The sequence below is a fragment of the Kogia breviceps genome, chromosome 17 (assembly GCF_026419965.1).
Source record: "Kogia breviceps isolate mKogBre1 chromosome 17, mKogBre1 haplotype 1, whole genome shotgun sequence".
Lineage (NCBI taxonomy): Eukaryota > Metazoa > Chordata > Mammalia > Artiodactyla > Physeteridae > Kogia > Kogia breviceps.
Window position 1 is genome coordinate 22,459,346 of NC_081326.1, and position 21,393 is coordinate 22,480,738.

Consider the following 21,393-nt stretch of genomic DNA (forward strand, 5'->3'; position numbering starts at 1 on the left):
TAATTGACTGAGCCCCTTTCATTTTTATCAGCTCCACAGGAGGCCTTGGTATTTGCTGGAAACCTCTGGGAGTTGCCAGGGGTTGCAATAAGAAGCTTTTGTGAGGTCCTTAGGGAGAGGGGTGGAGAGGAGAAAATAAGGTTAATGTCTATTATCATAAGCCACTTTCCTGAACCTCATCAGGAGTTATAAACCCCCTTGAACATCGGCGGTATGGGGGTCTATGGATATTCTGTGATAAGCTATAAAAGACCTAATATCTTTTTAAATGAATAGTTAAGAATCAAGCAAATTCATGCTGAGTTTTCAGACAGTAATCATTTACTATGTCAAATCAATTCTTATATACTACTTAAACCCAATGGCATATTTCAGCACTCATTTATTTGCAAATTACGCTTCAGCATGGACTATTCAGGCTTTGGAAGAAAAAAAGTGATTTCAATTTCTACTATTTGAACTTGCAAAATGACATACCCACAAACAATAATTTCAAAGTCAAATCTTATAAAGTTACTCATAATGATAAATGCCATTTACATATAAGGTCTCTTTCTTTTATGTTCAGGGTCTGAGTTCAGCTATTCATTTTATAAAGCCTTTTGGAGACATACAGATATGCCACCCACACAAAAAATCTTGATATATTTCCAACAAGTTGTTTATCAACAGATGAAACTGTCTTTTAGCTTCTAAAATTCCAGTCAAAACACTTTTATACAAAGAAGTTGGGCTTGTCTGGACCACGAGACACCTCGCTGAGTTTACAAATATCATTAAAAAAAAAAAAAAGAATTCTTCAGGCATTCCAATTTTTGTCTTTTTCTTGCATGTCTCTACAATTTGTTCTAAATATACGTTTGGCTTTGACCAGATTTCTGGCTTTTTGCTTTTCTACTTACTGGAATGCCTGTGAAGGTAACTGGAGGAGACTGCCAAGAAATGCTGAAGCTGCTGCCATTGGGGGTGAACTTGGCCGATCCTGGAATGTTCACAGGGGGCGTGGCCTGTCAAATAGAAAACAGAGAAAGTTGTTATGAAAGAACATTTCTACTCAGAGTCTTAAGCTGTCATTTCCAAAGTAGGGCCTCAGAAATAATCTCAGCTATATTAATGACTAAATTATAATAGGAGGAAATTAAACACAGAGAGAGTAGCTAGAGATAAACTGTTTATATATCTAAGCAATAAGGTATAAAAGGAGAAAGTTTTTTGACTACCGATTTCTGAAAAGAAATTTGCTTATACATACATATACATATTTTAGGACATCTGTGATATACAATTCCTCACTATCAAGTTGGGAAGTCACTTTTTTATGCAGTGATGGTTGGTTGTAAATTACAACACTTTGGGAGGGTAATTTGGCAATACATATAAAAATTCTTAGTGTTCTGTATGCTAGCTATTCCACTTCTAGAATTTATTCTCAGGAAATGGATATAAGGATGTTCATTGCAGAACTATGAATTATATTTAACAAAACTGGAAACACATGTCCAATGATAGGGAAAAGGGTAGATATATCATGATATAGCCACGGATCCATTTACAATGATGTTGTTCAAGAATACTCATTGGTGTGGGAAAATGTTCATGAGATATTAAGTGGAAGAAACAAAGCATAGTGAAAACAGTACTACAATAGATTCCTTTTTTAAAAAAAAAAATGAGTATACATACACACATAGAATACTTTTGAAGGACACACCAAAAATATGAACCAAGGGGCTTTCTTGTTGTTGGGACTAAGGATGGATTTTCTTTCTTTGCTTATGTTTCTAATATTTTTATGCTGAGCATTTATAATATCTGTAAACAGAAAAATCCCAATATTGTGAATATATGGTTTGGGAAGGAACTTCTAGATCCCTTAGTGTGTGTTCCAACTCTCATTATGTAGATAAGCAAAATAATTTAATTAAGTTGGTTCAAGCCCATGATTTCGGACCTAAATGCGACCCTGACAAACAAGAACAAAGGAATGAATAATTCTTTTGACCACCATTAAGAAGAGTCAGGAATGACAATTATTGCATCAACTAATTTAATAATTAGTTGCTAACTATAATTATTAGTTAGCAATTATTATTATTAATTTATTATATATTATTATTATTAATTATTATTATTAGCAATTATTAGTTAATAATAATTGCTCTTGAGTTGAAGTCTACTAAATAAATGGCTGAATTCTTCCTCTACAGCTTTAGTTTTTCTACTTTTATACATACAGTTGCTAGTGACAGTGGTTTTGTAACTGGCACCACTGGAAAATATTTTGGCAATACATAGCTGTTCATATTATATCCTAAGATTCAATCATTACTCTTCTGGAAATTCAAAGAAAAAATAAAGCTACTGGCACAGAGGTATCCTCTGTAGATTTACTGATGATAATTAAAAAGCTGGATAGACTAAAAAGTAGATCCCTAACAAAAGAATGATTAAAACAATTTAATGTTTTAATTTAATTGAATTTGGTTATATATTCAGTTCTATGGAAAGTGTTTATAAAACAAGGGTGGGAGAACACAATTACAAATATGTACAGGAGATTTTTCTTCTCAAAAGTTACATAAGGTGGTTGATAATTATGGGAAAATTTTTTTAAAAATTTGAGTGTATTGAAACTTCACTAAATCAACACTTAAAAGAGTTAATAATTGCTGGGGGAAAAGGAGCTTTAGCCGTGTCCTGTATTTGCAGGCTTTGTCTCTAAGGTCTTATGAGACTTTGGAGTGAAGCAGAATCTCCTAGAGGGTCTTTTAAACACAGACTGCTCAGCCCACCCCTCCTTCTGGTCCCACAGGTCTGGGGCAAACCCAAGAAATGTACATTTCTTTTTTTTTTTTTTTTTTTGCGGTGCACGGGCCTCTCACTGTTGTGGCCTCTCCCGTTGCGGAGCTCAGGCTCCGGACGCGCAGGCTCAGAGACCATGGCTCACGGGCCCAGCCGCTCCGCGGCATGTGGGATCTTCCCGTACCGGGGCACGAACCCGCGTCCCCTGCATCGGCAGGCGGACTCTCAACCACTGCGCCACCAGGGAAGCCCAGAAATGTACATTTCTAACAAGTTTCCAGGTGATGCTGACACTGTTGATTTGGGGAACACTGACAACCACAGCTCCAGTCTGAGAGAGTTAGTTACCAATTCAGAAGGGAGTGCACTAAGTCCCGGACTGGGGTGCAGGACGAGGGTGGCATCGCGTCAGCACTTTCCAATGCTCATCTTTTCACTTATTTTATTTTTTATTTAACAGGTAATTATATCATGTGGCAGGCACCCTTCTGAGAGTTTTACAGTATTAAGGATTTTAATTCTCATAACAGTGTCTCAGGGATGGGATCTTCAATCAGTACTGCAAAGTCCAGGGACCTACAGGGTTTCATCTGTGCGAGATCCTGGCTTTAAAAGGAGAAAAAGCAAAAGTGAACTCTGCTACTGGGCTCTCTTGGATGCTGAATTTCCACTGAATTATCCTTTACTCAGAGGTCAGAATACTACTGCTTTTGGTTAGGAGTAAAGTGATTACTCTCACAGTCCCTTGCCAGTCACCTGGTAAGCGTGGTCGGTGTGCACGAGGTAGAGGGTGGTGGGAGCAGAGCGGCTCAAGGGTGTCATCAATTTTGTCTCAGTTTTGGCACAAGGAGTTTCTGTTCTGCTGGAATCTGGGATGGGGAAAGTAGGAGGCGAAGCCAAGGACTGGGAGGGTGAAACCGGGGCCAGGCTGCTCAGTCCGTCTGCCACCGAGTCTGTGTTGAGCTTGATCTCAGTGTAGTAAAAGTCTTCTTCTCCATCACTGTAGTCAGACTCCCCAACACGCCTAATGCAAAAGAGAGCAAAACAATCCTACTCACCCAAGCCATTTTCCTGCCTTGAAATCTGGCACATCACATGCTGTTCCTTCTGTCTGGAATGCTTTTCCTCTGTTCTGTCTGCCTGGCAAACTCTTACCTATCCTGCAACACTCACTTCCAGGGAAGCCTTCCTTGACTTCTTAAAGCAATTTATTCAATTAATCAACCAATCAATCAATTATTCAACAACAATTTATTGAGAGTCTGCTATGTCCTGGCTCTTTTTTTAGAGTCCCACTATTACAGTGAACAAAACATAAATAGACTCTGCCTTGATGGAACATACAGTCTAGGGGGAGAGGCGAACGAAAAACCCATAATGGAACACATCAAAAAGAATAAAATACATAGGAATAAACCTACCTAAGGAGGTAAAAGACCTGTACTCAGAAAACTGTATGACACTGATGAAAGAAATTGAAGACAGCACAGACAGATGGAAAAATATACCGTGTTCTTGGATTGGAAGAATTAATATTGTTAAAATGACCACACCCCCCAAGGCAATCTACAGATTCAATGTAATCCCTATCAAAATACCAATGGCATTTTTCACTGAACTAGAACAGATAATTTTAAAATTTGTATGAAAACACAAAAGACTCCAAATAGCTAGAACAATCTTCAGAAAGAACAGAGCTGGAAGAATCATGCTCCCTGACTTCAGTATAAAGCTATAGTAATGAAAATGGTATGGCACTGGCACAAAAACAGACACATAGATCAGTGGAAAAGAATAGAGAGCCCAGAAATAGACTCACGCACTTGTGGTCAATTAACCTGCGACAAAGGAGGCAAGAATATACAATGGAGAAAAGGCAGTCTGTTCCGTAAGTGGTGCTGGGAAAACTGGACAGCAACATGTAAAAGAATGAAATAAGAACACTCCCTGGGCTTCCCTGGTGGCGCAGTGGTGGAGAATCTGCCTGCCAATGTAGGGAACACGGGTTCGAGCCCTGGTCTGGGAAGATCCCACATGCTGCAGAGCAACTAAGCCCGTGAGCCACAACTATTGAGCCTGTGCGTCTGGAGCCTGTGCTCCGCAACAACAGAGGCCGTGATAGTGAGAGGCCCGCGCACCGCCATGAAGAGTGGCCCCTGCTTGCCGCAACTAGAGAAAGCCCTCACACAGAAACGAAGACCCAACACAGCCAAAAATAAATTAAATAAATAAATAATTAAAAAAAAAAGAGAACACTCCCTAACACCATAAACAAAAATAAACAAAAAATGGGTTAAAGACCTAAATGTGAGACATGACACCATAAAACTGCTAGAGGAAAACATAGGCAGAACACTCTTTGACATAAATTGTAGCAATATTTTTTTGGATCTGTCTCCAAGCAAAGGAAATATAAGTAAAAAATAAAGAAATGGGACCTAATTAAACTTGAAATCTTTTGCATAGCAAAGGAAACCATTGACAAAACAAAAAGACAGCCTATTGAATGGGAGAAAATATTTGCAAGTGATATGACCGATAAGGGGTTCCTATCCAAAATATATAAATAGCTCATTAACTCAACATTAAAAAAAGCCCACAACTCTATTAAAAAGTGGGCAGAAGATCTGAATACACTTTCCAAAGAGGACATGAAGATGGCCAACAGGCACATGAAAAGATGCTCAACATCACTAATCATCAGGGAAATGCAAATCAAAACCACAATGAGATATCACCTTAAACCTGTCAGAATGACTATCATCAAAAAGAACAAAAATAACAAATGTTGGCGAGAATATGGAGAAAAGGGAACCCTTGTGCACTGTTGGTGGGACTGTAAATTGGTGTAGTCACTGTGGAAAATAGTATAGAAGTTTCTCAAAAAACTAAAAATAGAACCACCATATGACCCAGCAATTCCACTCTTGGGTGTATACCTAAAGAAAAAAACAAAACAGTAATTCAAAAAGATACATGCACCCCAATGTTCATAGCAGCATTATGTACAATTGCCAAGATATGGAAGCGACCTAAGTGTCCATCAACAGATGAAGGATATAGAAGATGTGAGACACACACACACACAGACACACACACACACACACAGACACAGACACACACAATGGAATACTACTCAGGCATTAAAAAAGAATGAAGTTTTGCCATTTGTAACAACATGAAAGGACTTGGAGGGTATTATGCTAAGTGAAATAAGTCAGACTGAGAAAGACAAATACTGTATGATGTTACTTATATATGGAATCTAAAAAATACAACAAACTAGTGAGTATAACAAAAAAGAAGCAGACTCACAGATATAGAGAACAAACCAGTAGTTATCAGTGGGGAGAGGGGAGGGAGGAGGGGCAGTATATGGGTAGAGGATTAAGAGGTACAAACTATTATGTATAAAATAAGCTACAAGGATATATTACTGTACAATACAGGGAATATAGCCAATATTTTGTAACAACTATAAATGGAGTATAACCTTAAAAAATTGTGAATTACCAGAATGTACACCTGTAACTGATATAGTATTGTACATCGACTACAACTCATAAAGAAAACCCATAAGGAAATAGACATTTAATACATCAGGTAGTGACAAATCCCAGAAAGAAAAATTAAGCAGCATGAAGAGTGTCCTTAATTAGCGTAAATGACGGGGACATGATTTAAAATAGTATGTTCAGAGGAAGACTCTCCGAGGAGGTAATATTTGAGCAGACATCTATATGAGGTGAGGGAGAAACCCATGTGGGAACCATGTGGGAAGAATGCACAGAGTCCTGGGGTGGGCGGTCTTGGCACTTTCCAAGAAGGGCAGAGAGGCAGGTGGCTGGTGCTCGGGGCACCAGGCAGAGAGTAATGAGAGCAGAGTGGCAAAGAAGCCAGAGGCAAGATGGCACATGGCTTTCTAGCCCTGGGGAAAGACGTGGGATTTTGTCCTGAATGTGACGGAAGCCTCTGGGGATTTTGAGGACTCTAAGTTACTTTTAATTTTTATTTATTTATTTATTTATTTATTTTGCAGTACGTGGGCCTCTCACTGCTGTGGCCTCTCTCGTTGCGGAGCACAGGCTCCGGACGCGCAGGCTCAGCGGCCATGGCTCACGGGCCCAGCCGCTCCGCAGCATGTGGGATCTTCCCGGACCGGGGCACGAACCTGTGTCCCCTGCATGGGCAGGCGGATTCTCAACCACTGCGCCACCAGGGAAGCCCTATTTATTTTTTATTTTCAAAAACTGAAGTATAGTTAATTTACAATGTTGTGTTAGTTTCAGGTGTACAGCAGAGTAATTATATACATATTTTAATATATTATATATATATATAAAGCATATATATATTCTTTTTCAGACTCTTTTCCATTATAGGTTATTACAAGATATTGAGTATAGTTCCCTGTGCTATACAGTAAGTCCTTGCTGTTTATCTGTTTTATATACAGTACTTTGTATTTGTTAATCCCAAGCTCCTAATTTATCTCTCCCCAGTTCACCCCCTCTCATGCTATGCCCTTTGGTAACCATAAGTTTGTTTTCTAATGCCATCTAATGCCATTTGTAGCAACATGGATGGACCTGGAGATTTTCATATTCAGTGAAGTAAGACAGACAAAGACAAATATCATATGCTACCACTTATATATGGAATCTAAAAAAATGATACCAATGAACTTATTTACAAAACAGAAATAGACTCACTGACATAAGTTACTTTTTTTGTGTGTGTGTGTGTGTGGTACGCGGGCCTCTCACTGTCGTGGCCTCTCCCGTTGCGGAGCACAGGCTCCGGACGCGCAGCCTCAGCGGCCATGGCTCACGGGCCCAGCCGCTCCACGGCATGTGGGATCTTCCCGGACCGGGGCACGAACCCGTGACCCCTGCATCAGCAGGCGGATTCTCAACCACTGCGCCACCAGGGAAGCCCCATAAGTTACTTTTTAAAAGGATCACTGTGGCAATTGTCTGGGGAGAGAATAGAGGAGAGGAGAGCAAGAGGGGTGGGTGGCCAGAAAGCAGACTGGAGCGGTTGACAGTGGCCGGGCGAGAGGTGGGAGGTGGAAGTGACCTGAGCTCTCAAATCGGGGAAGTATTTTGCACGTTAGGTGTTAGGACTTAATTCCGAACTGTTAGATCCTCTGAGCTCCCTGTGAGGTGCATTCAGTTTATTTAATTCACTTTATGTAATGACTTGGCACATTTCTGTAATTTTTTTTTAAAGCCCCGTCGCCTCCCTAAGACTGATTCTCTAGGGCTATGTCTTGTTCATCTTTGTGTCACAACACACACATCAACGCATCTGGCCTACAGTCGGTGCCTATTAAATGTTGAATGAATGAACGAAGGAAGCTGACGTTATAGCACAGTGATTCCCAGCATGAATTCTGGAGTCATATCTCCTGGGTTGAAATCCTGACAGCTTTTAGCTGTGTGTGTGATTTTGGCAGCCTGCTCCCTTATATAAAATGACATAGCACAGCCGGCCCTCCATATCTGTGGGTTCCGCAGCTGCAGGTATGGAGGGCCTACTACATATGTGCTTAGAAGTGTACCGCACACATAATAAGCACTGAGTGCGTATTAAATAAAAATAAGGCTGATGTTAAAATGTCCCCTCAATGTTGGGACTTCCCTGGTGGTGCAGTGGTTAAGAATCCGCCTGCCAATGCAGGGGACGCAGGTTCAATCCCTGGTCCGGGAAGATCCCACATGCCGTGGAGCAACTAAGCCCGTGAGCCACAACTACTGAGCCTGTGCGCTCTAGAGCCTGCCAGACACAACTACTGAGCCTACGTGCCACAACTACTGGAGCCCGCGTGCCTAGAGCCCGTGCTCTGCAGCAAGAGAAGCCACCACAATTAGAAGCCTGCGCACCGCAATGAAGAGTAGCCCCCGCTTGTCCCAACTAGAGAAAGCCCACAGGCAGCAACGAAGACCCAAGGCAGCCAAAAATTAATAAATAAATTTATATATATTAAAAAAAAAGCCTCAATGTTTACTGTCACCAGGAAAAATATCTTCTAGTACTTCCGCCGTTTTTCTCCCTGAGATATTGAAAATTGTACTTTTCCACAGAAACCTTTGCATAAAATATCTGTTGAATAAATAATAACATTTATTGGATTTATGAATTTCTAGGGAAATGGTGCACATCTGGCTCCTTGGTTTTACGGGATAGCCTCTGCACATCTCCCTTCCCTGGGGCATCCCCAAATTTCATGACCATATCCAGCAGGCGCAGGACACTGACTCGGAATAAACTTTTTTCCCACTTGACAATCCCTGTATAGAACTTAAAACACAAATCTGCCCTTCTCCTCGGCCTTTCTGTTTAGCCACATCGGGGGCTTCTCCCAGCCTCGTTCTATTTCCCCTGAGGTCTCAGGCTGAGGCGTCTAGGGAGGTGTCTGCACTGTATCAGGTCAGGCTGGGCTAGGCTTTCCTACAAGCAGAGCATGGAAGACCCCAGACAGTGGGCTGAAGAATGTGCACCTGTTCTATTCCTGTCCCCACTTCCTCTCCAGTAAAGGGCAGGCCGAGTCGCTCCTGGCTGCCTGAGCGCCACTAATAGACACACAGGCCTGGGGGAAATTGTGTGTCCTACATGGGGATAAATCAGGATCAGCCCCTGGTGTATAAGAATGGAGTGAGACTTACGAGCAAAACAGTGTACTTTTTATACTGGCATGGTGTGCACTGCAGCTACATAAGATGCAAGACCCATATTTGGGGGTTCTGGAATGCCCCCTTCTTCCCCTAGGTCCCACAGCCAACACTCATTAAAAATGCCCCATCCTCCTACAGTCTCATCACGGAGGACATGGATTAAGGCAAAGGCGGTCCCCTTCCGACCCCTACCCAGGTCCATGAGAGCTTCATATACATACAGAGCAGCCCGGGAGTCCTGCGCACCCAGGCCCATTCCTGTGCGATGGCGGGCAGGGATGTGAATCCTAATTCACCAAGGCAATGTGAAGCACACAGAGTAAAAAGGGAATCCCAGGGAAGAGAATACAGCAGCTGCACGTTGAATTTCACCCACCACGAGAGCACCCCGGAAGCGCAAAGGAAAATCCTGTGATGCTGTCTGTAGTCTATAAATACATATACGTGGCATGTGTTTCTGTGTAGCGCTGAATAGGATTTGAATCGTTGGGCAGAGAGGGACTTGAAAACAGATACCCCAGGTCCTGATTATAGCTTCCAGAAGCCCTTCCTAAACCTTTAAAGAACTCTGAGCTATCTACTCTGTGGGCTGTGCTGACAGTGAGGTTTGAGGGGAGAAGCTGCAGGATCTCCTCCTCCGAAGCCTTTAGGAACAGGGGCGCGTTCTGCCCCCGCAGTGTTTCGGTGCGGTGTTTCCTGGAGGGTGAAGTGGACCCTCAGGCTAGCAGAGCAGACGCCCTGCTTTGCTGGGCCACACCCACGGCGCTTGGTGACTTTCCACGTGCTGTGCCCTGGAAGGGTCTGGCTGTGTCTCCAGCGTCCCAAGCCTACGGGTTAGGGAGATAGATCTCTGCTTCTCTTTAGTCCCTGAAGGAGCCGATCCACACGAATCAGCAAAATCACCTTAGAACCAGTTCTTGTTTTCTTTTTCTACCACTTTTTTTTATGGATGATGCATTCCCTAAATTTATCCCTAGCTGGGCAAAGTGACTGTAGTGTTTATTTCTCAACACTCATCTTTTTGAAAGGGCTCCTCTGTGTCCAAGCATTTTGGGGGACTGGTCATGTATTTGGATTTGCCTTACGCACACTGGTTATGACTTACAGCTTCTCAAGGTCTCTTCTCAGTCCCAGATCCCTGGACAAGAAAAACCCGGAGACTTAAGTGCAAGGCAGCTGAACTACCATTGCCCCTCTGGAGTGGGCCCCTAATCCCTGTTGCCAGAAACTTAGTTTCACCTTTCCTTAGAATGATTTTTATATAACACAAGGAAGTGTCCGTTGTACAAATAAAGGACTTATTTGGGCAACGGAAAATGATAGGGCAGGTCATTAGGCATCATAAGAATAGCAACAGCAGCACTGATTGTCACTGTGGTTCTTAAACCCTTTTCAGGTTATATCTGCCTTTGAGGCTCAAAGTCACGAATACACTCCACTGGGAAAAAAGTGCACAGCTAATTTTACAGACAATTTCAGGGGGTTCAAGGACCCCTTACCTTACCTTACCCTACCCTACCCTAGCGGTCCATCTTTTACAAATTATTCTAACATACATTTTAGTTTTGACCCTCACACATGCCCCTGCAGGGCTGATATTATTAGCCTCATTTTCAGAAGGACCTGAGGCTCCAAGCAATGACTTGTTTAATATCACTTAGTGCAGCGGTCCTCAACCTTTTTGGCACCAGGGACCAAATTTTCTGGAACACAATTTTTCCACAGAGCGGGTGATGGAGGAGGATGGTCCAGGCGGTAATGCGAGCGATGGGGGGGTGGCAGGTGAAGCTTCGCTCACTTGCCGCTGCTCACCTCCCGCTGTGCGACCCAGTTCCTAACAGGCCGCGGACCGGAACCGATCCTCGGTCCTGGGATTGGGGACCCCTGACTTAGTGAGTATATTACGGAGGCTTTACAAGTTTAAGTCCACCTTCTTTCCACTTGCCATACTGGCCTATGTTATCTGCAGTGGGCATCTCCATAGTGATTAGGAAGACCAAGCCGGCTTAGTCCCTATTCCTGTGTTCAGAATTTTTAAGGCACAGTGTGGTGTGTTATTCTGAGTGCAAGTGACCCTGGATCGAACTGAGGGAGATACGCCAAGCTCTGAAGGGAGGGCTGCCTTACCCGAGATGAATGGTCCGGATGTGCTTCTGGATACCCACTGCAGTGCTCAGAACCTTCCCACAGTTCTTCCAGAGGCATTTGAACATCACCTTCATGGAGTTCTATAAATGGGAGAGAAAGTTACATTAAAATGAAAACTAATCCAACCATTAAAATTTTTTCCTTCATTAGAAGAGTAGCGGCGTCCCCTTCTCTTGACTATAACTCAGCACACCATTCTAGGAAACGCCCTGGCTGGTGAGGATCTTGGTGACCTCAGAGATTTTCTTGCATCCTTCATGAACACTGAGCCCTGCTGGAACATTGAGTTCACTTTCATTAAGGTGGTCACAGTGTCATTTAGGCATTAATGGCAGTGTCTAACATTCACTGAGCACTTATCATGTGCCAGGTGCTAGTCTAAGAATTTATCTCATTTAACCCTAAAAGATGGATGCTATTATTATCACCATTTTACAGATTCCTGGAAAGCTTCAGGAAAACTTGCCCTGTCTATGAGCCAGCTTCCAGCAAAGCTGGGATATGAAGTTTGGGAGTCTGGTTCCAGGAACCACTCTCTCCACCAGGAGTCAGTTCCATCTTCTCTTACAAGGATCTCAGAAGTTTTCCAAAACAGTCCAGCACAGTGATTGAGAGCACCGACTCTGGACTGCTTTCCTCAGGTCCTGGTTTCCTTATTTATCAAGCAGGAACAATAGTACCTGTCTCATAAGGTTATTATGAGGATTAAATGAGGTCATGAAAGTGACTCATTTAGCGCAATACTGACGGGAGTCATTATTCAACCAATGGCAGCTATTATGGTCTTACGATTATACTTCCCGGAGTGAATTTGACAGGGAGTGAGTTTTCTCCAGGGAGAGTGCTTGTCGTTGGACTGCTGTCTCTTTGCTGATTGTTTCCATGGGCACGGTGACAATCACTGCCATGTACTCACCAAGCCCCATCCCGTTTTTGCCTGGGAACAGACTAGACTTCACTTCCCAGCCTCCCTTGCAGTTAGGTGGGGTCAGGGCCAGGGGATCATGGGCAGAAGTGACACACATGCCTTCTAAGCCTCGTCCCTAAACTACTTCTCAATGTCACCCAAGCCCACTCTGCTGACTAGAGGTAGGGGATACCCAAGGACTTAGGGGACAGTAGATCCACTAGATCACAGCTTTTTAAATTTTCAATACTTTTAAAATTGAAGTATAGTTGATTTACAATGTTGTGTTTATTTCTGCTGTACATCAAAGTGATCCAGTTATATATATATATATATCCACACACACACATTTACTTTTAAATATTCATTTCCATTATGGTTTATCATAGGATATTGAATATAGTTCCCTGTGCTATATAGTCAGACCTTGTTGTTTAGATCAGGGATTTTATTTATTTATTTATTTATTTATTTTTTGCGGTACGCGGGCCTCTCACTGTTGTGGCCTCTCCTGTTGCGGAGCACAGGCTTCGGATGCGCAGGCTCAGCGGCCATGGCTCACGGGCCCAGCCACTCCGCGGCATGTGGGATCTTCCCGGACCCGGGCACGAACCCGTGTCTCCTGCATCAGCAGGCGGATTCTCAACCACTGCGCCACCAGGGAAGCCCTTAGATCAGGGATTTTTAATCTTTTGTTTGCCATGAACTCTTCTGGCAGTCTGTTAAATTCCATGGACCCCTTCTTGAATAATGTTTTTTAATGTTTAAAATAAAATACATAGGATCACGAAAAACTGCAAGAGTACTGAAATAGCTATCAAAACATTTAAAAATTTTGTGAAATGGTAATGTATGTACTCTTTAACCCATTAAACAACAAGATCTTTAAGTGAGTCTAGTAACGACCATAATTTCAAAGTAGTGGTAAGCATAAATGATAGTTCATGATATCTGCTAAAATTGTAAGGTGATATGAAAATATCCATGATTTCTATTGGTAGTAGTCACAGGTGGCATTAACATTATTGTGGTTTGATGTCTTCGATCAAAATTGCAGGAAATGCTAAATTATAGTTAAAAGATTAATGACAATAAAGATATACTTTTTCTCCCATCCAAGTTCACAGCCTCCCTGAATTCTGTCCACCCCCCTTCCGGGACCTGTGGACTCCAGGTTAAGAACCTTTGTACCAGGAGGAAGGGGCCTGGGTCCCTGGAGGATTGTGTGGGGCGGAGACACCCCTTCACCACCCCCGCTGACCTGACTGGATTGTGACATGAGAACTCCTTTACGGGGTTAAGCCACTGACGTTTGGGAATTGGGTCGCTGCAACCGTAAGCCTCCCCTGGCCAATCATCCTAGAAGTCATGACACCTTCCTTGAACGGAGCGCATTGATGTAGCTTTGTTTACAAGTCTAGTAGGATCTCTGCCCTCAAGCCCTGTTCTAGAAAGCAATCATTTACACATTTAGAGGATGACTCATCAGCTATTATGATGGGATTAATATCCTGATCCAGCCAGCCACCCACCCGCACCCAAGTCTTTCTCTAGGTTTCTCAGTTGAAACAAGGTACCTGGCAACTTCCCGGAAGTGAGGAGTATCCTGTGTGCTGGGAATGGTCACTTTCAGCGTGGCAAGTGGAGGACAGAGAACGGTGGCACACGGCCACAGTCCGCTGGGAAAGATTAGTGACAGCAGAAGGGACCCACGCCTCCCGGGGTCCCAGGGGCCGCCCTTCCTGACACAGCAACCCAGCCATTCCCACTGTAGCTCCCGGGCATTTCAGACAGCCTGCCCGCGCTCCCCGCTGCAACGGGCAGTACTGAGCCCTAGGAGCCGCAGCAGCGAAGAGACGGGGCAGAAGTGAGAGAGGGATGTGAGGGGAGCTGAGAAGCAGAGACAGAATTAGGAGACTTTAAAGTACATGATCCTGACGCGTCGGTGTTTATTCTAAGGAGACAGTTCACAGATTTCAGGCTCCCTGATCTCCTTGAGCCACTGATCCAAACGCCTGAGATGTAAGATGAGCCAAAGGGGGAGAGTTTAAATCCTGCCCTGCCCCCCCACCCCTAACCCCAAGGTTCACAAAAAAGAATTCTACTCGGTGTTTTTTATTCAAAGCATATAACAACTTAACAGTATTAGTGAACAAATCCTCACCCTAGGAATGCTTTCTGCCCATTTTTCAAACAATGAAGCTATACTATTAAAAATTATCTCCCACTTAAGGGAATTAATGACTCAAACCCAAATTACAGGTATCTGAGAGTCCAAATATCCATCTGGAAATGAAGTCATGATAGATGAAAACACTTTCTAATTCATTCCAAGCCTTTTTGCTGATGGTATTCCTTTATTCATTAAACCTGGTAGCTATTTAGCAAGGAATATTCCAGTGGCTGGTGACAGAAAGAAACGAAGCTGTTCTCCAGGAACTTACATCCCAGTGGGAGAGAGAGAGAAATGATAATAAATGATGATTGTTTCAGGTATGGTAAGGTCATTGGAAATGGGGGTGGGCTGCGTTAGGTCAGACAAAGCCTCTAGAAAGTGACTTCTGAGCTGGGACCTGAAGGTTGGAGAAGAAGCCAGTCATGCTATGAGCTAGAGTTTTCCAGGCAGAGGGAAGAGTTAATGCAAAGGTGTGAAGATGGGGGAGAGCTTGACATATTGTAGGGCCAGAAAGGACAGTGAATTTAGAGGGAAAGGAGAGAGGGTGTGATCTGTTTGAAATAATGTGGAGAGGCAAGGAGAGCCAGATCATGCAGGGTCTTGTAGGTGAAGGTAAGGAATTTGGATTTTATTCTAAAATAAAGAAGCTACTGAAGGGGTTGAAGGAGGGGAACGACATTATATGATTTAGGCTTTAAGAAAACATCACTCTATTCTGGGGAGAGAACAATAAGGTCACCAGTGTGATGCTCCCACAGGTCAGAGAAGAGGGCGGCTTGAAGAAGGTCTGGGCAGTGAGAATGGAGAAAAGTAGATACGTTCAAGATCCATTTTGGTGCTCTGTAATAGCCTATACGGGAAAAGAATCTAAAAAAGAGTGGATATATGTATACGTATAACTGATTCACTTTGCTGTACACCTGAAACTAACACAACACTGTAAATCAACTATACTCCAATAAAAATTTTTTTAAAAAAAGATCAGTTTTTGAGGCAGATCAAACAGCTCTTGCTGTTGGCCTGAGTATGAGGAATGTTAAAAGGGGCGGTGTTAGGGCTTCCCTGGTGGCGCACTGGTTGAGAGTCCGCCTGCCGATGCAGGGGGCGCGGGTTCGTGCCCCGGTCCGGGAAGATGCCACATGCCGCGGAGCGGCTGGGCCCGTGAGCCATGGCCGCTGAGCCTGCGCGTCCGGATCCTGTGCTCCGCAACGGGGGAGGCCACGACAGTGAGAGGCCCGCGTACCGCAAAAAAAGAAAAAAAAAAAAAGGAGGCGGTGTTAAAGATGACTTCTGTAGCTTTGTGAGTTGTGGTTCTGTTTGGGATATGCTAATTTTGAGATACCTGTTATTGATCAAGAGGAGGTGGCAAGTAGGACCATGGATCTATGAGCCTGGAACTGAGGAGAGGTCAGAGCTAGAGATGTACATTTGGAGTCAGGAGTTGAAGGATTTCTTAAAACAGATCTGGATGAGATCATCTAGGGGAAAAAATGCAGCTAGAGATGATTAGAAGGCCCGGGACACTGCAGCATCCAATATTTCATGTAGGAGATTGAGAAACAGCTGCCAGAGAGAGAGAGAGAGTGGAGAAAGTAGTAGTAATCCAGACAGTGTGGTATTACCAGCACAAATAGAAGAAAGTGGTTTAAGAAGGGATATGTGGCTTATCCAGGATCACTTGATGATTCCTACCAATTAGTCAGTTAGATACAGCCTTTTGAAATTAATATAATAGTATTACACAACATATAGAGCCAAATTCATCCTACATCGTAGGAATTTTGTAAAGGGTCAAACTGCTGATTGTTTTAGGAAATGACAATCACAGTGGTATTTTTGGGCCCTAACAAGTATTATGTATAACATTCTGTTCCTAGTCCTTGCAATAATATGTCAAGCATTTGCTTCTTGAATTGATTAGTAAAGCTTGGTACTGATTATAGAAAAATAAATGTCATTGGTATAACTCCTTTCCTTAGTTAGGAGGAAATAGCTGGTATAGAGGTATCGAATCCCCCAAATACAATGAAGCTGACCAATATCCTCTCTAAATCCCTTGGAACTTGGAGACCTACCAATTGCAAGCGTTCGCGTGTTGTCTCCTCAATCACGCCCACACTTTTCTGGGCCCCTGCTAAGGGCTCCAAAGAAATCTGTTGCCCAAAGAAAATTAGGTAATGGAAATGAAGTAAAATGATCAACTTTGCTTCCTCCTTACTTTTCTCTTTTGCCCGTGGGGTACCACACCATCCCTTCTGATTCCTTCTAGCCCTATCTACACCTTTATAAAGAGCCTCTTCATTAAAGTCTTCTCAATTACCCTACCTGAGAACACCACCAGCTTCCCCCAGGACCTTGATTGAAATGGGGAAAAAGTAGGTTATAAAAGAATATAAACAACATTATATATTTGGGAGGTATGTAATACAAATAATTACATGGTAGAAATTGCATGGTAGAAATATTGGGGAAGGGTATCTTATTTTTACATTAATTTCCAAACATAAAAATTACCCTATTTTAAATTTAAAATGAAAGTCACCCTATAACACTTGCTTGATTAATTTTTGGAGAATAGAAGTATGCTAGCATAAGCACCTCAACTTTAATGAAATCAAGCGACATCTGTCTACCTAGGTGAAGAATGTTCTCGGTCAAACCAGAGGCCCCTTAAATGGTGCTTAAGTACTTTTCAAAGTCCCCTGACTACATCCAAGGGAGACAAATCCTTTGTCTACAGACTACTCACTGTTATGCTAAAGGAAAGCCAGCCATGGGAGGAGGAGAACAGGAAAAAAATAGCTAAATAAACACCCAGATTGCCACATGGGTCCAAGCTTGCCCCAAGAGGCCAAACCAAGCAAAGCTGCCGGTGGAGTTGCAGCCTCCAAGTCTGAACATGCCCATCTGTGCTTCAGTCCTGGCTTCTCTTCTCAGCTCGAAGAGACGTTCACAAAGCTGGGATGTCCGAGGTAGACAGAGGCCACTGTCGGTTGGGAAGCACAGCGTGCTAGGGTCCTCCACACATCGGCCTGATTAAGCTGAAGTTCCTGGCAGTTGCAAGCAGACTCATGGAATCTCACACATGCCCAATGTGACATTCACAGCAGCGGCCAGGAAAGCTGTTTAGAATCACCCAACTTTGGCCTTGTAGGCCAAAACTTCCTGGGGCCCAAGAACTTCCTGGGGATTCCAGAATGTCTCTCATACGGACTGCTTTGGGGCTATAGGTTTCCGTCTTTGGCCAAGAAAGATCTTTGGCCAAGGCTTCCTTCTTCATCTTCTCTCCGCTTCCCTTTCCACGGCAAACATCCATGCTGGTTTTGAATTATTTCATACTCAGGGTACATGGAGTAGTTTCTATTTTCCCGATAGAACCCAGACTGGTACACAGGACTGACAAGATGACTGCTGAAAGTCACCTTCAATTCCGAGAGTGCAAACACAGCTGGATTTTGGAGTATTACATGACACGTCCAGGGACAAGTTCAATTACAGCTATATTCCAGAAGGTACATAAGCATGGCTTTGAACATCACGTGACCAGTTTACCGGACGGCTGCCTGGAGTTAACGTCAAGTTGCCTTTTCTAAGGCAACTGAGAAGATCCTGAGGTATGTTTTATTTGGTGATTGGTGTGTGTGTGTGTGTGTGTGTGTGTGTGTATGTGTGTGTCTGTGTGTGTCTGTGTGTGTGTGTGTCTCTGTGTGTGTCTGTGTGTGTGTGTCTGTGTGTGTCTGTGTGTTGGGATGGGCGAGGGGTGGACGCTCATACATCCAAGCTTCCCAGAGAGAAGAAGGTCCAATTATTCTGCACGGATGAGTGTGCTGCATCACACATGCTTCCTCAGCCTGCGTTATGGGAAGCCACGCCCCTGGCAGAGGCTGCAACGGCTCTTTCAGAACCAATATGGCTACTCAGAATCTTCAGCAGGTTCCAAAGGCTGCTGTCCTAAAAAAATCAGTAACTGTTAGAAGTTGTAGGGATTCCAATTCTTTTCTTTACCGGGAGAGCAGCCCTATACATGTCACCTCACCACCTTGGGACTTTCCTTCTTTATTCATAAAACAAGAGGACTGAACAAGATTAGTGATTTTCGATGTGTGAGGTGTGTAGGTAAATTCCAATGTATACCAAGCAGGGATTAAACATCTCTCACCTGTATGTGTCATTTATAGATTCCGTGGTAATAAAATTTAAAAATAACAAAAAAAGATTGTTGTAAATGGAATAATACAGAATGTATCCTCTTGTATCTGGCTTCTATACCTTAGCATAATTTTTTTTGAGATTCACCCACTGTTCCTTATTTCAGTCATTAGTTGCCTTTTATTGTGGGGTAGTATTCCATTTTATAACGTACCACGGGTTTCCGGTTTGGGGTGGCGATGAATAAAACTGCTACGAAATTTGTCTACAAGTGTTTTTGTGGACATGCCTTCTTATCTCTTAGGTAAATATCTAAGAGTGGAATTACTGGGTCACATGGTGAATATACATTTACCTTTCTAAGAAAGTGCCAAACTGCTTTACAAAGTGGTTGTACCATTTTACATTCTCAAGAGCAATGAATGAGAGTTCCTGTTGCCAACATGTGGTATTTTGTACACCAAAATGTGCACACTGTATGATTCCATTTTCAGCAGGCAAAATTAATCTCCAGTGACAGAAGTCAGGGCAGCGGCTGCCTGTCTGGGGTGGGGGGGTGGCATCTGACTGCACAGGACACGAGGACTGCTGGCCTGGATCACCGTGGTGGTTACTCAGGTGGGGACATTCGTCAAAACTCACTGAACTATACATTTAAAGTGAGTGCATTTGATCCTGTGGAAATGATACCTAAATATGGTGTAGACTTAAAATGATTTCTAAAACCACAACAAAAGCATTCCTGAATTAATAGAAACCCCTAGTCCTTATATATTTTCTCGATCAGTGATTTCTAAAAGTGCACCTCACCTTTGGGGACATCTGTACATTTCCAGACATGATCAAGCGGTCCTGTAACTTGGAAAGGTTGAGCCTGGGCTCGATGATTTCTGAAGTCCTTCGAGCTCCTGGACCACACACTGCCTGGCAGACTATTCTAAGATGCTGTCATTAAATTGCCTAGATCTCTCTTCTTTACCCTGATCCTCTCTGAGGTCAATCAGCTCCCCGGCTCTGGCTGGTAGTGCTGTGTCATCACCGTGAAACCCGTACAGCGTGACCCTGGGCTGCTTTTCTTAGCACCGCCCTCCCCAGCAGTTCTAACAGATGGTCTATTTCTGGAGCAGGAGTTCTTCTTACAGAAGGCACTTCTCTGCTCAAAATTAGTGGGTTAGGAATTAAGTCCGTGCAGACACTGGCAACAGGTGTACTCGTGAGGGCCTTGAGGGTCTGTTTTCTTTCCGGAGCAGTCATTCACAATTTAAAGTGATTCACTGCTTTCTGATTCTGAAAGACTGAACGCGTAGAATGGAGCAAATGATTAATTCTACTGTTTACTGTTTACTACTGTACAACTATGACCGAAGCAGCTTATGTGAACTGAGCTGTTTTTTCTCTGACTTGAGATTCTCTCTAGTCCACAGGTAAAGTGGTTCATGGTCAAGACACCTGTGAAATAAATGAAAATGATGGGGCTTCCCTGGTGGCGCAGTGGTTGCGAGTCCGCCTGCCGATGCAGGGGACACGGGTTCGTGCCCCAGTCCGGGAAGATCCCACGTGCCGCGGAGCGGCTGGGCCCGTGGGCCATGGCCGCTGAGCCTGCGCGTCGGTAGCCTGTGCTCCGCAACGGGAGAGGCCACAACAGTAAGAGGCCCGCGTACCGCAAAAAAAAAAAAAAAAAAAAAAAAAAAAAAGAAAATGATGAAAGCTGGAATTTCGTGATTGCCTTTGATTTGTGCTGATGTTCTGAAATGCAGAGTCCTGAGTCAGATTTCCTCACAGGGCCCTGATTTCTACCACTGTCATTGCTTCCTTCACCCCCCACCTGATGTAGTCTGGCTTCTTCCATTAACCCTAAATAAGCTCAAGGTGGCTGAGATGGCCGAGGGGCTGCAGAGGCCCTGACCCGGTCAGGATAGAGGATGGAGGCAGGCAGCCTTCTCTCTCCACACCCACGGTTCTCAAATTCTATTCGGTCTGTTGTCAAATGGGTAAAAAGGAAAGCGAAATATCATCAGCCAGCATTTACGGCTCACACAGTCCTCACAACAACTTGATCAATATGGTGCTATCATTCACCATATTGTACAGATGAGGAAACTGAGGCTTAGAGAGGTCAAGTGATTTGCTAAGGTCACACGAGTACGGCCGCTGGGGTGCGAATTCCAGAGCCCGAACTGTTTCATCCTGTTTAGCAATGGACAAATCCAAAATCTGACTGAACTAGGAATCTGACATGGAAAGAGGCGCATCAGTAATTAGCTATCAGCCCCTCTTTATTTTCTAGAGGTCGTCAGGAATTGATGGTTAACTCTTGGCCTTCCAGAGAATTGTTTTCTCCCAGACGCCCGGAGCGGCTGTATTTAGGGCCATTGCACCACCTTGTGGTCATGATGGAAACTGCACCTTCCCCGTAGTCCCGGAATCCTGGCTCCCAGGCTTTTCTCCGAGCAGCCTCGAAGTACTGTCAGTCTGAAATTCCAGAGGAAAAATTCTTCTAGAATGGGGCTTGACGCAGTTGACTGGCTGATCTC

At 43.6% G+C, this 21,393-nt stretch overlaps 1 protein-coding gene across 1 annotated transcript in view; it reads right to left on the reverse strand.

Moving 5' to 3' along the window:
* ZNF704 (zinc finger protein 704) overlaps nt 1-21,393 on the reverse strand; it is a 229,308-nt gene that overhangs the window by 21,230 nt on the left and 186,685 nt on the right. The window contains exons 5-7 of the mRNA XM_059042559.2: nt 11,607-11,707; nt 3,559-3,826; nt 903-1,007 (exon numbers count right to left, since the gene is read on the reverse strand). Coding sequence (XP_058898542.1) covers nt 903-1,007; nt 3,559-3,826; nt 11,607-11,707 — 474 coding nt within the window. The remainder of the gene's footprint in view (nt 1-902; nt 1,008-3,558; nt 3,827-11,606; nt 11,708-21,393) is intronic.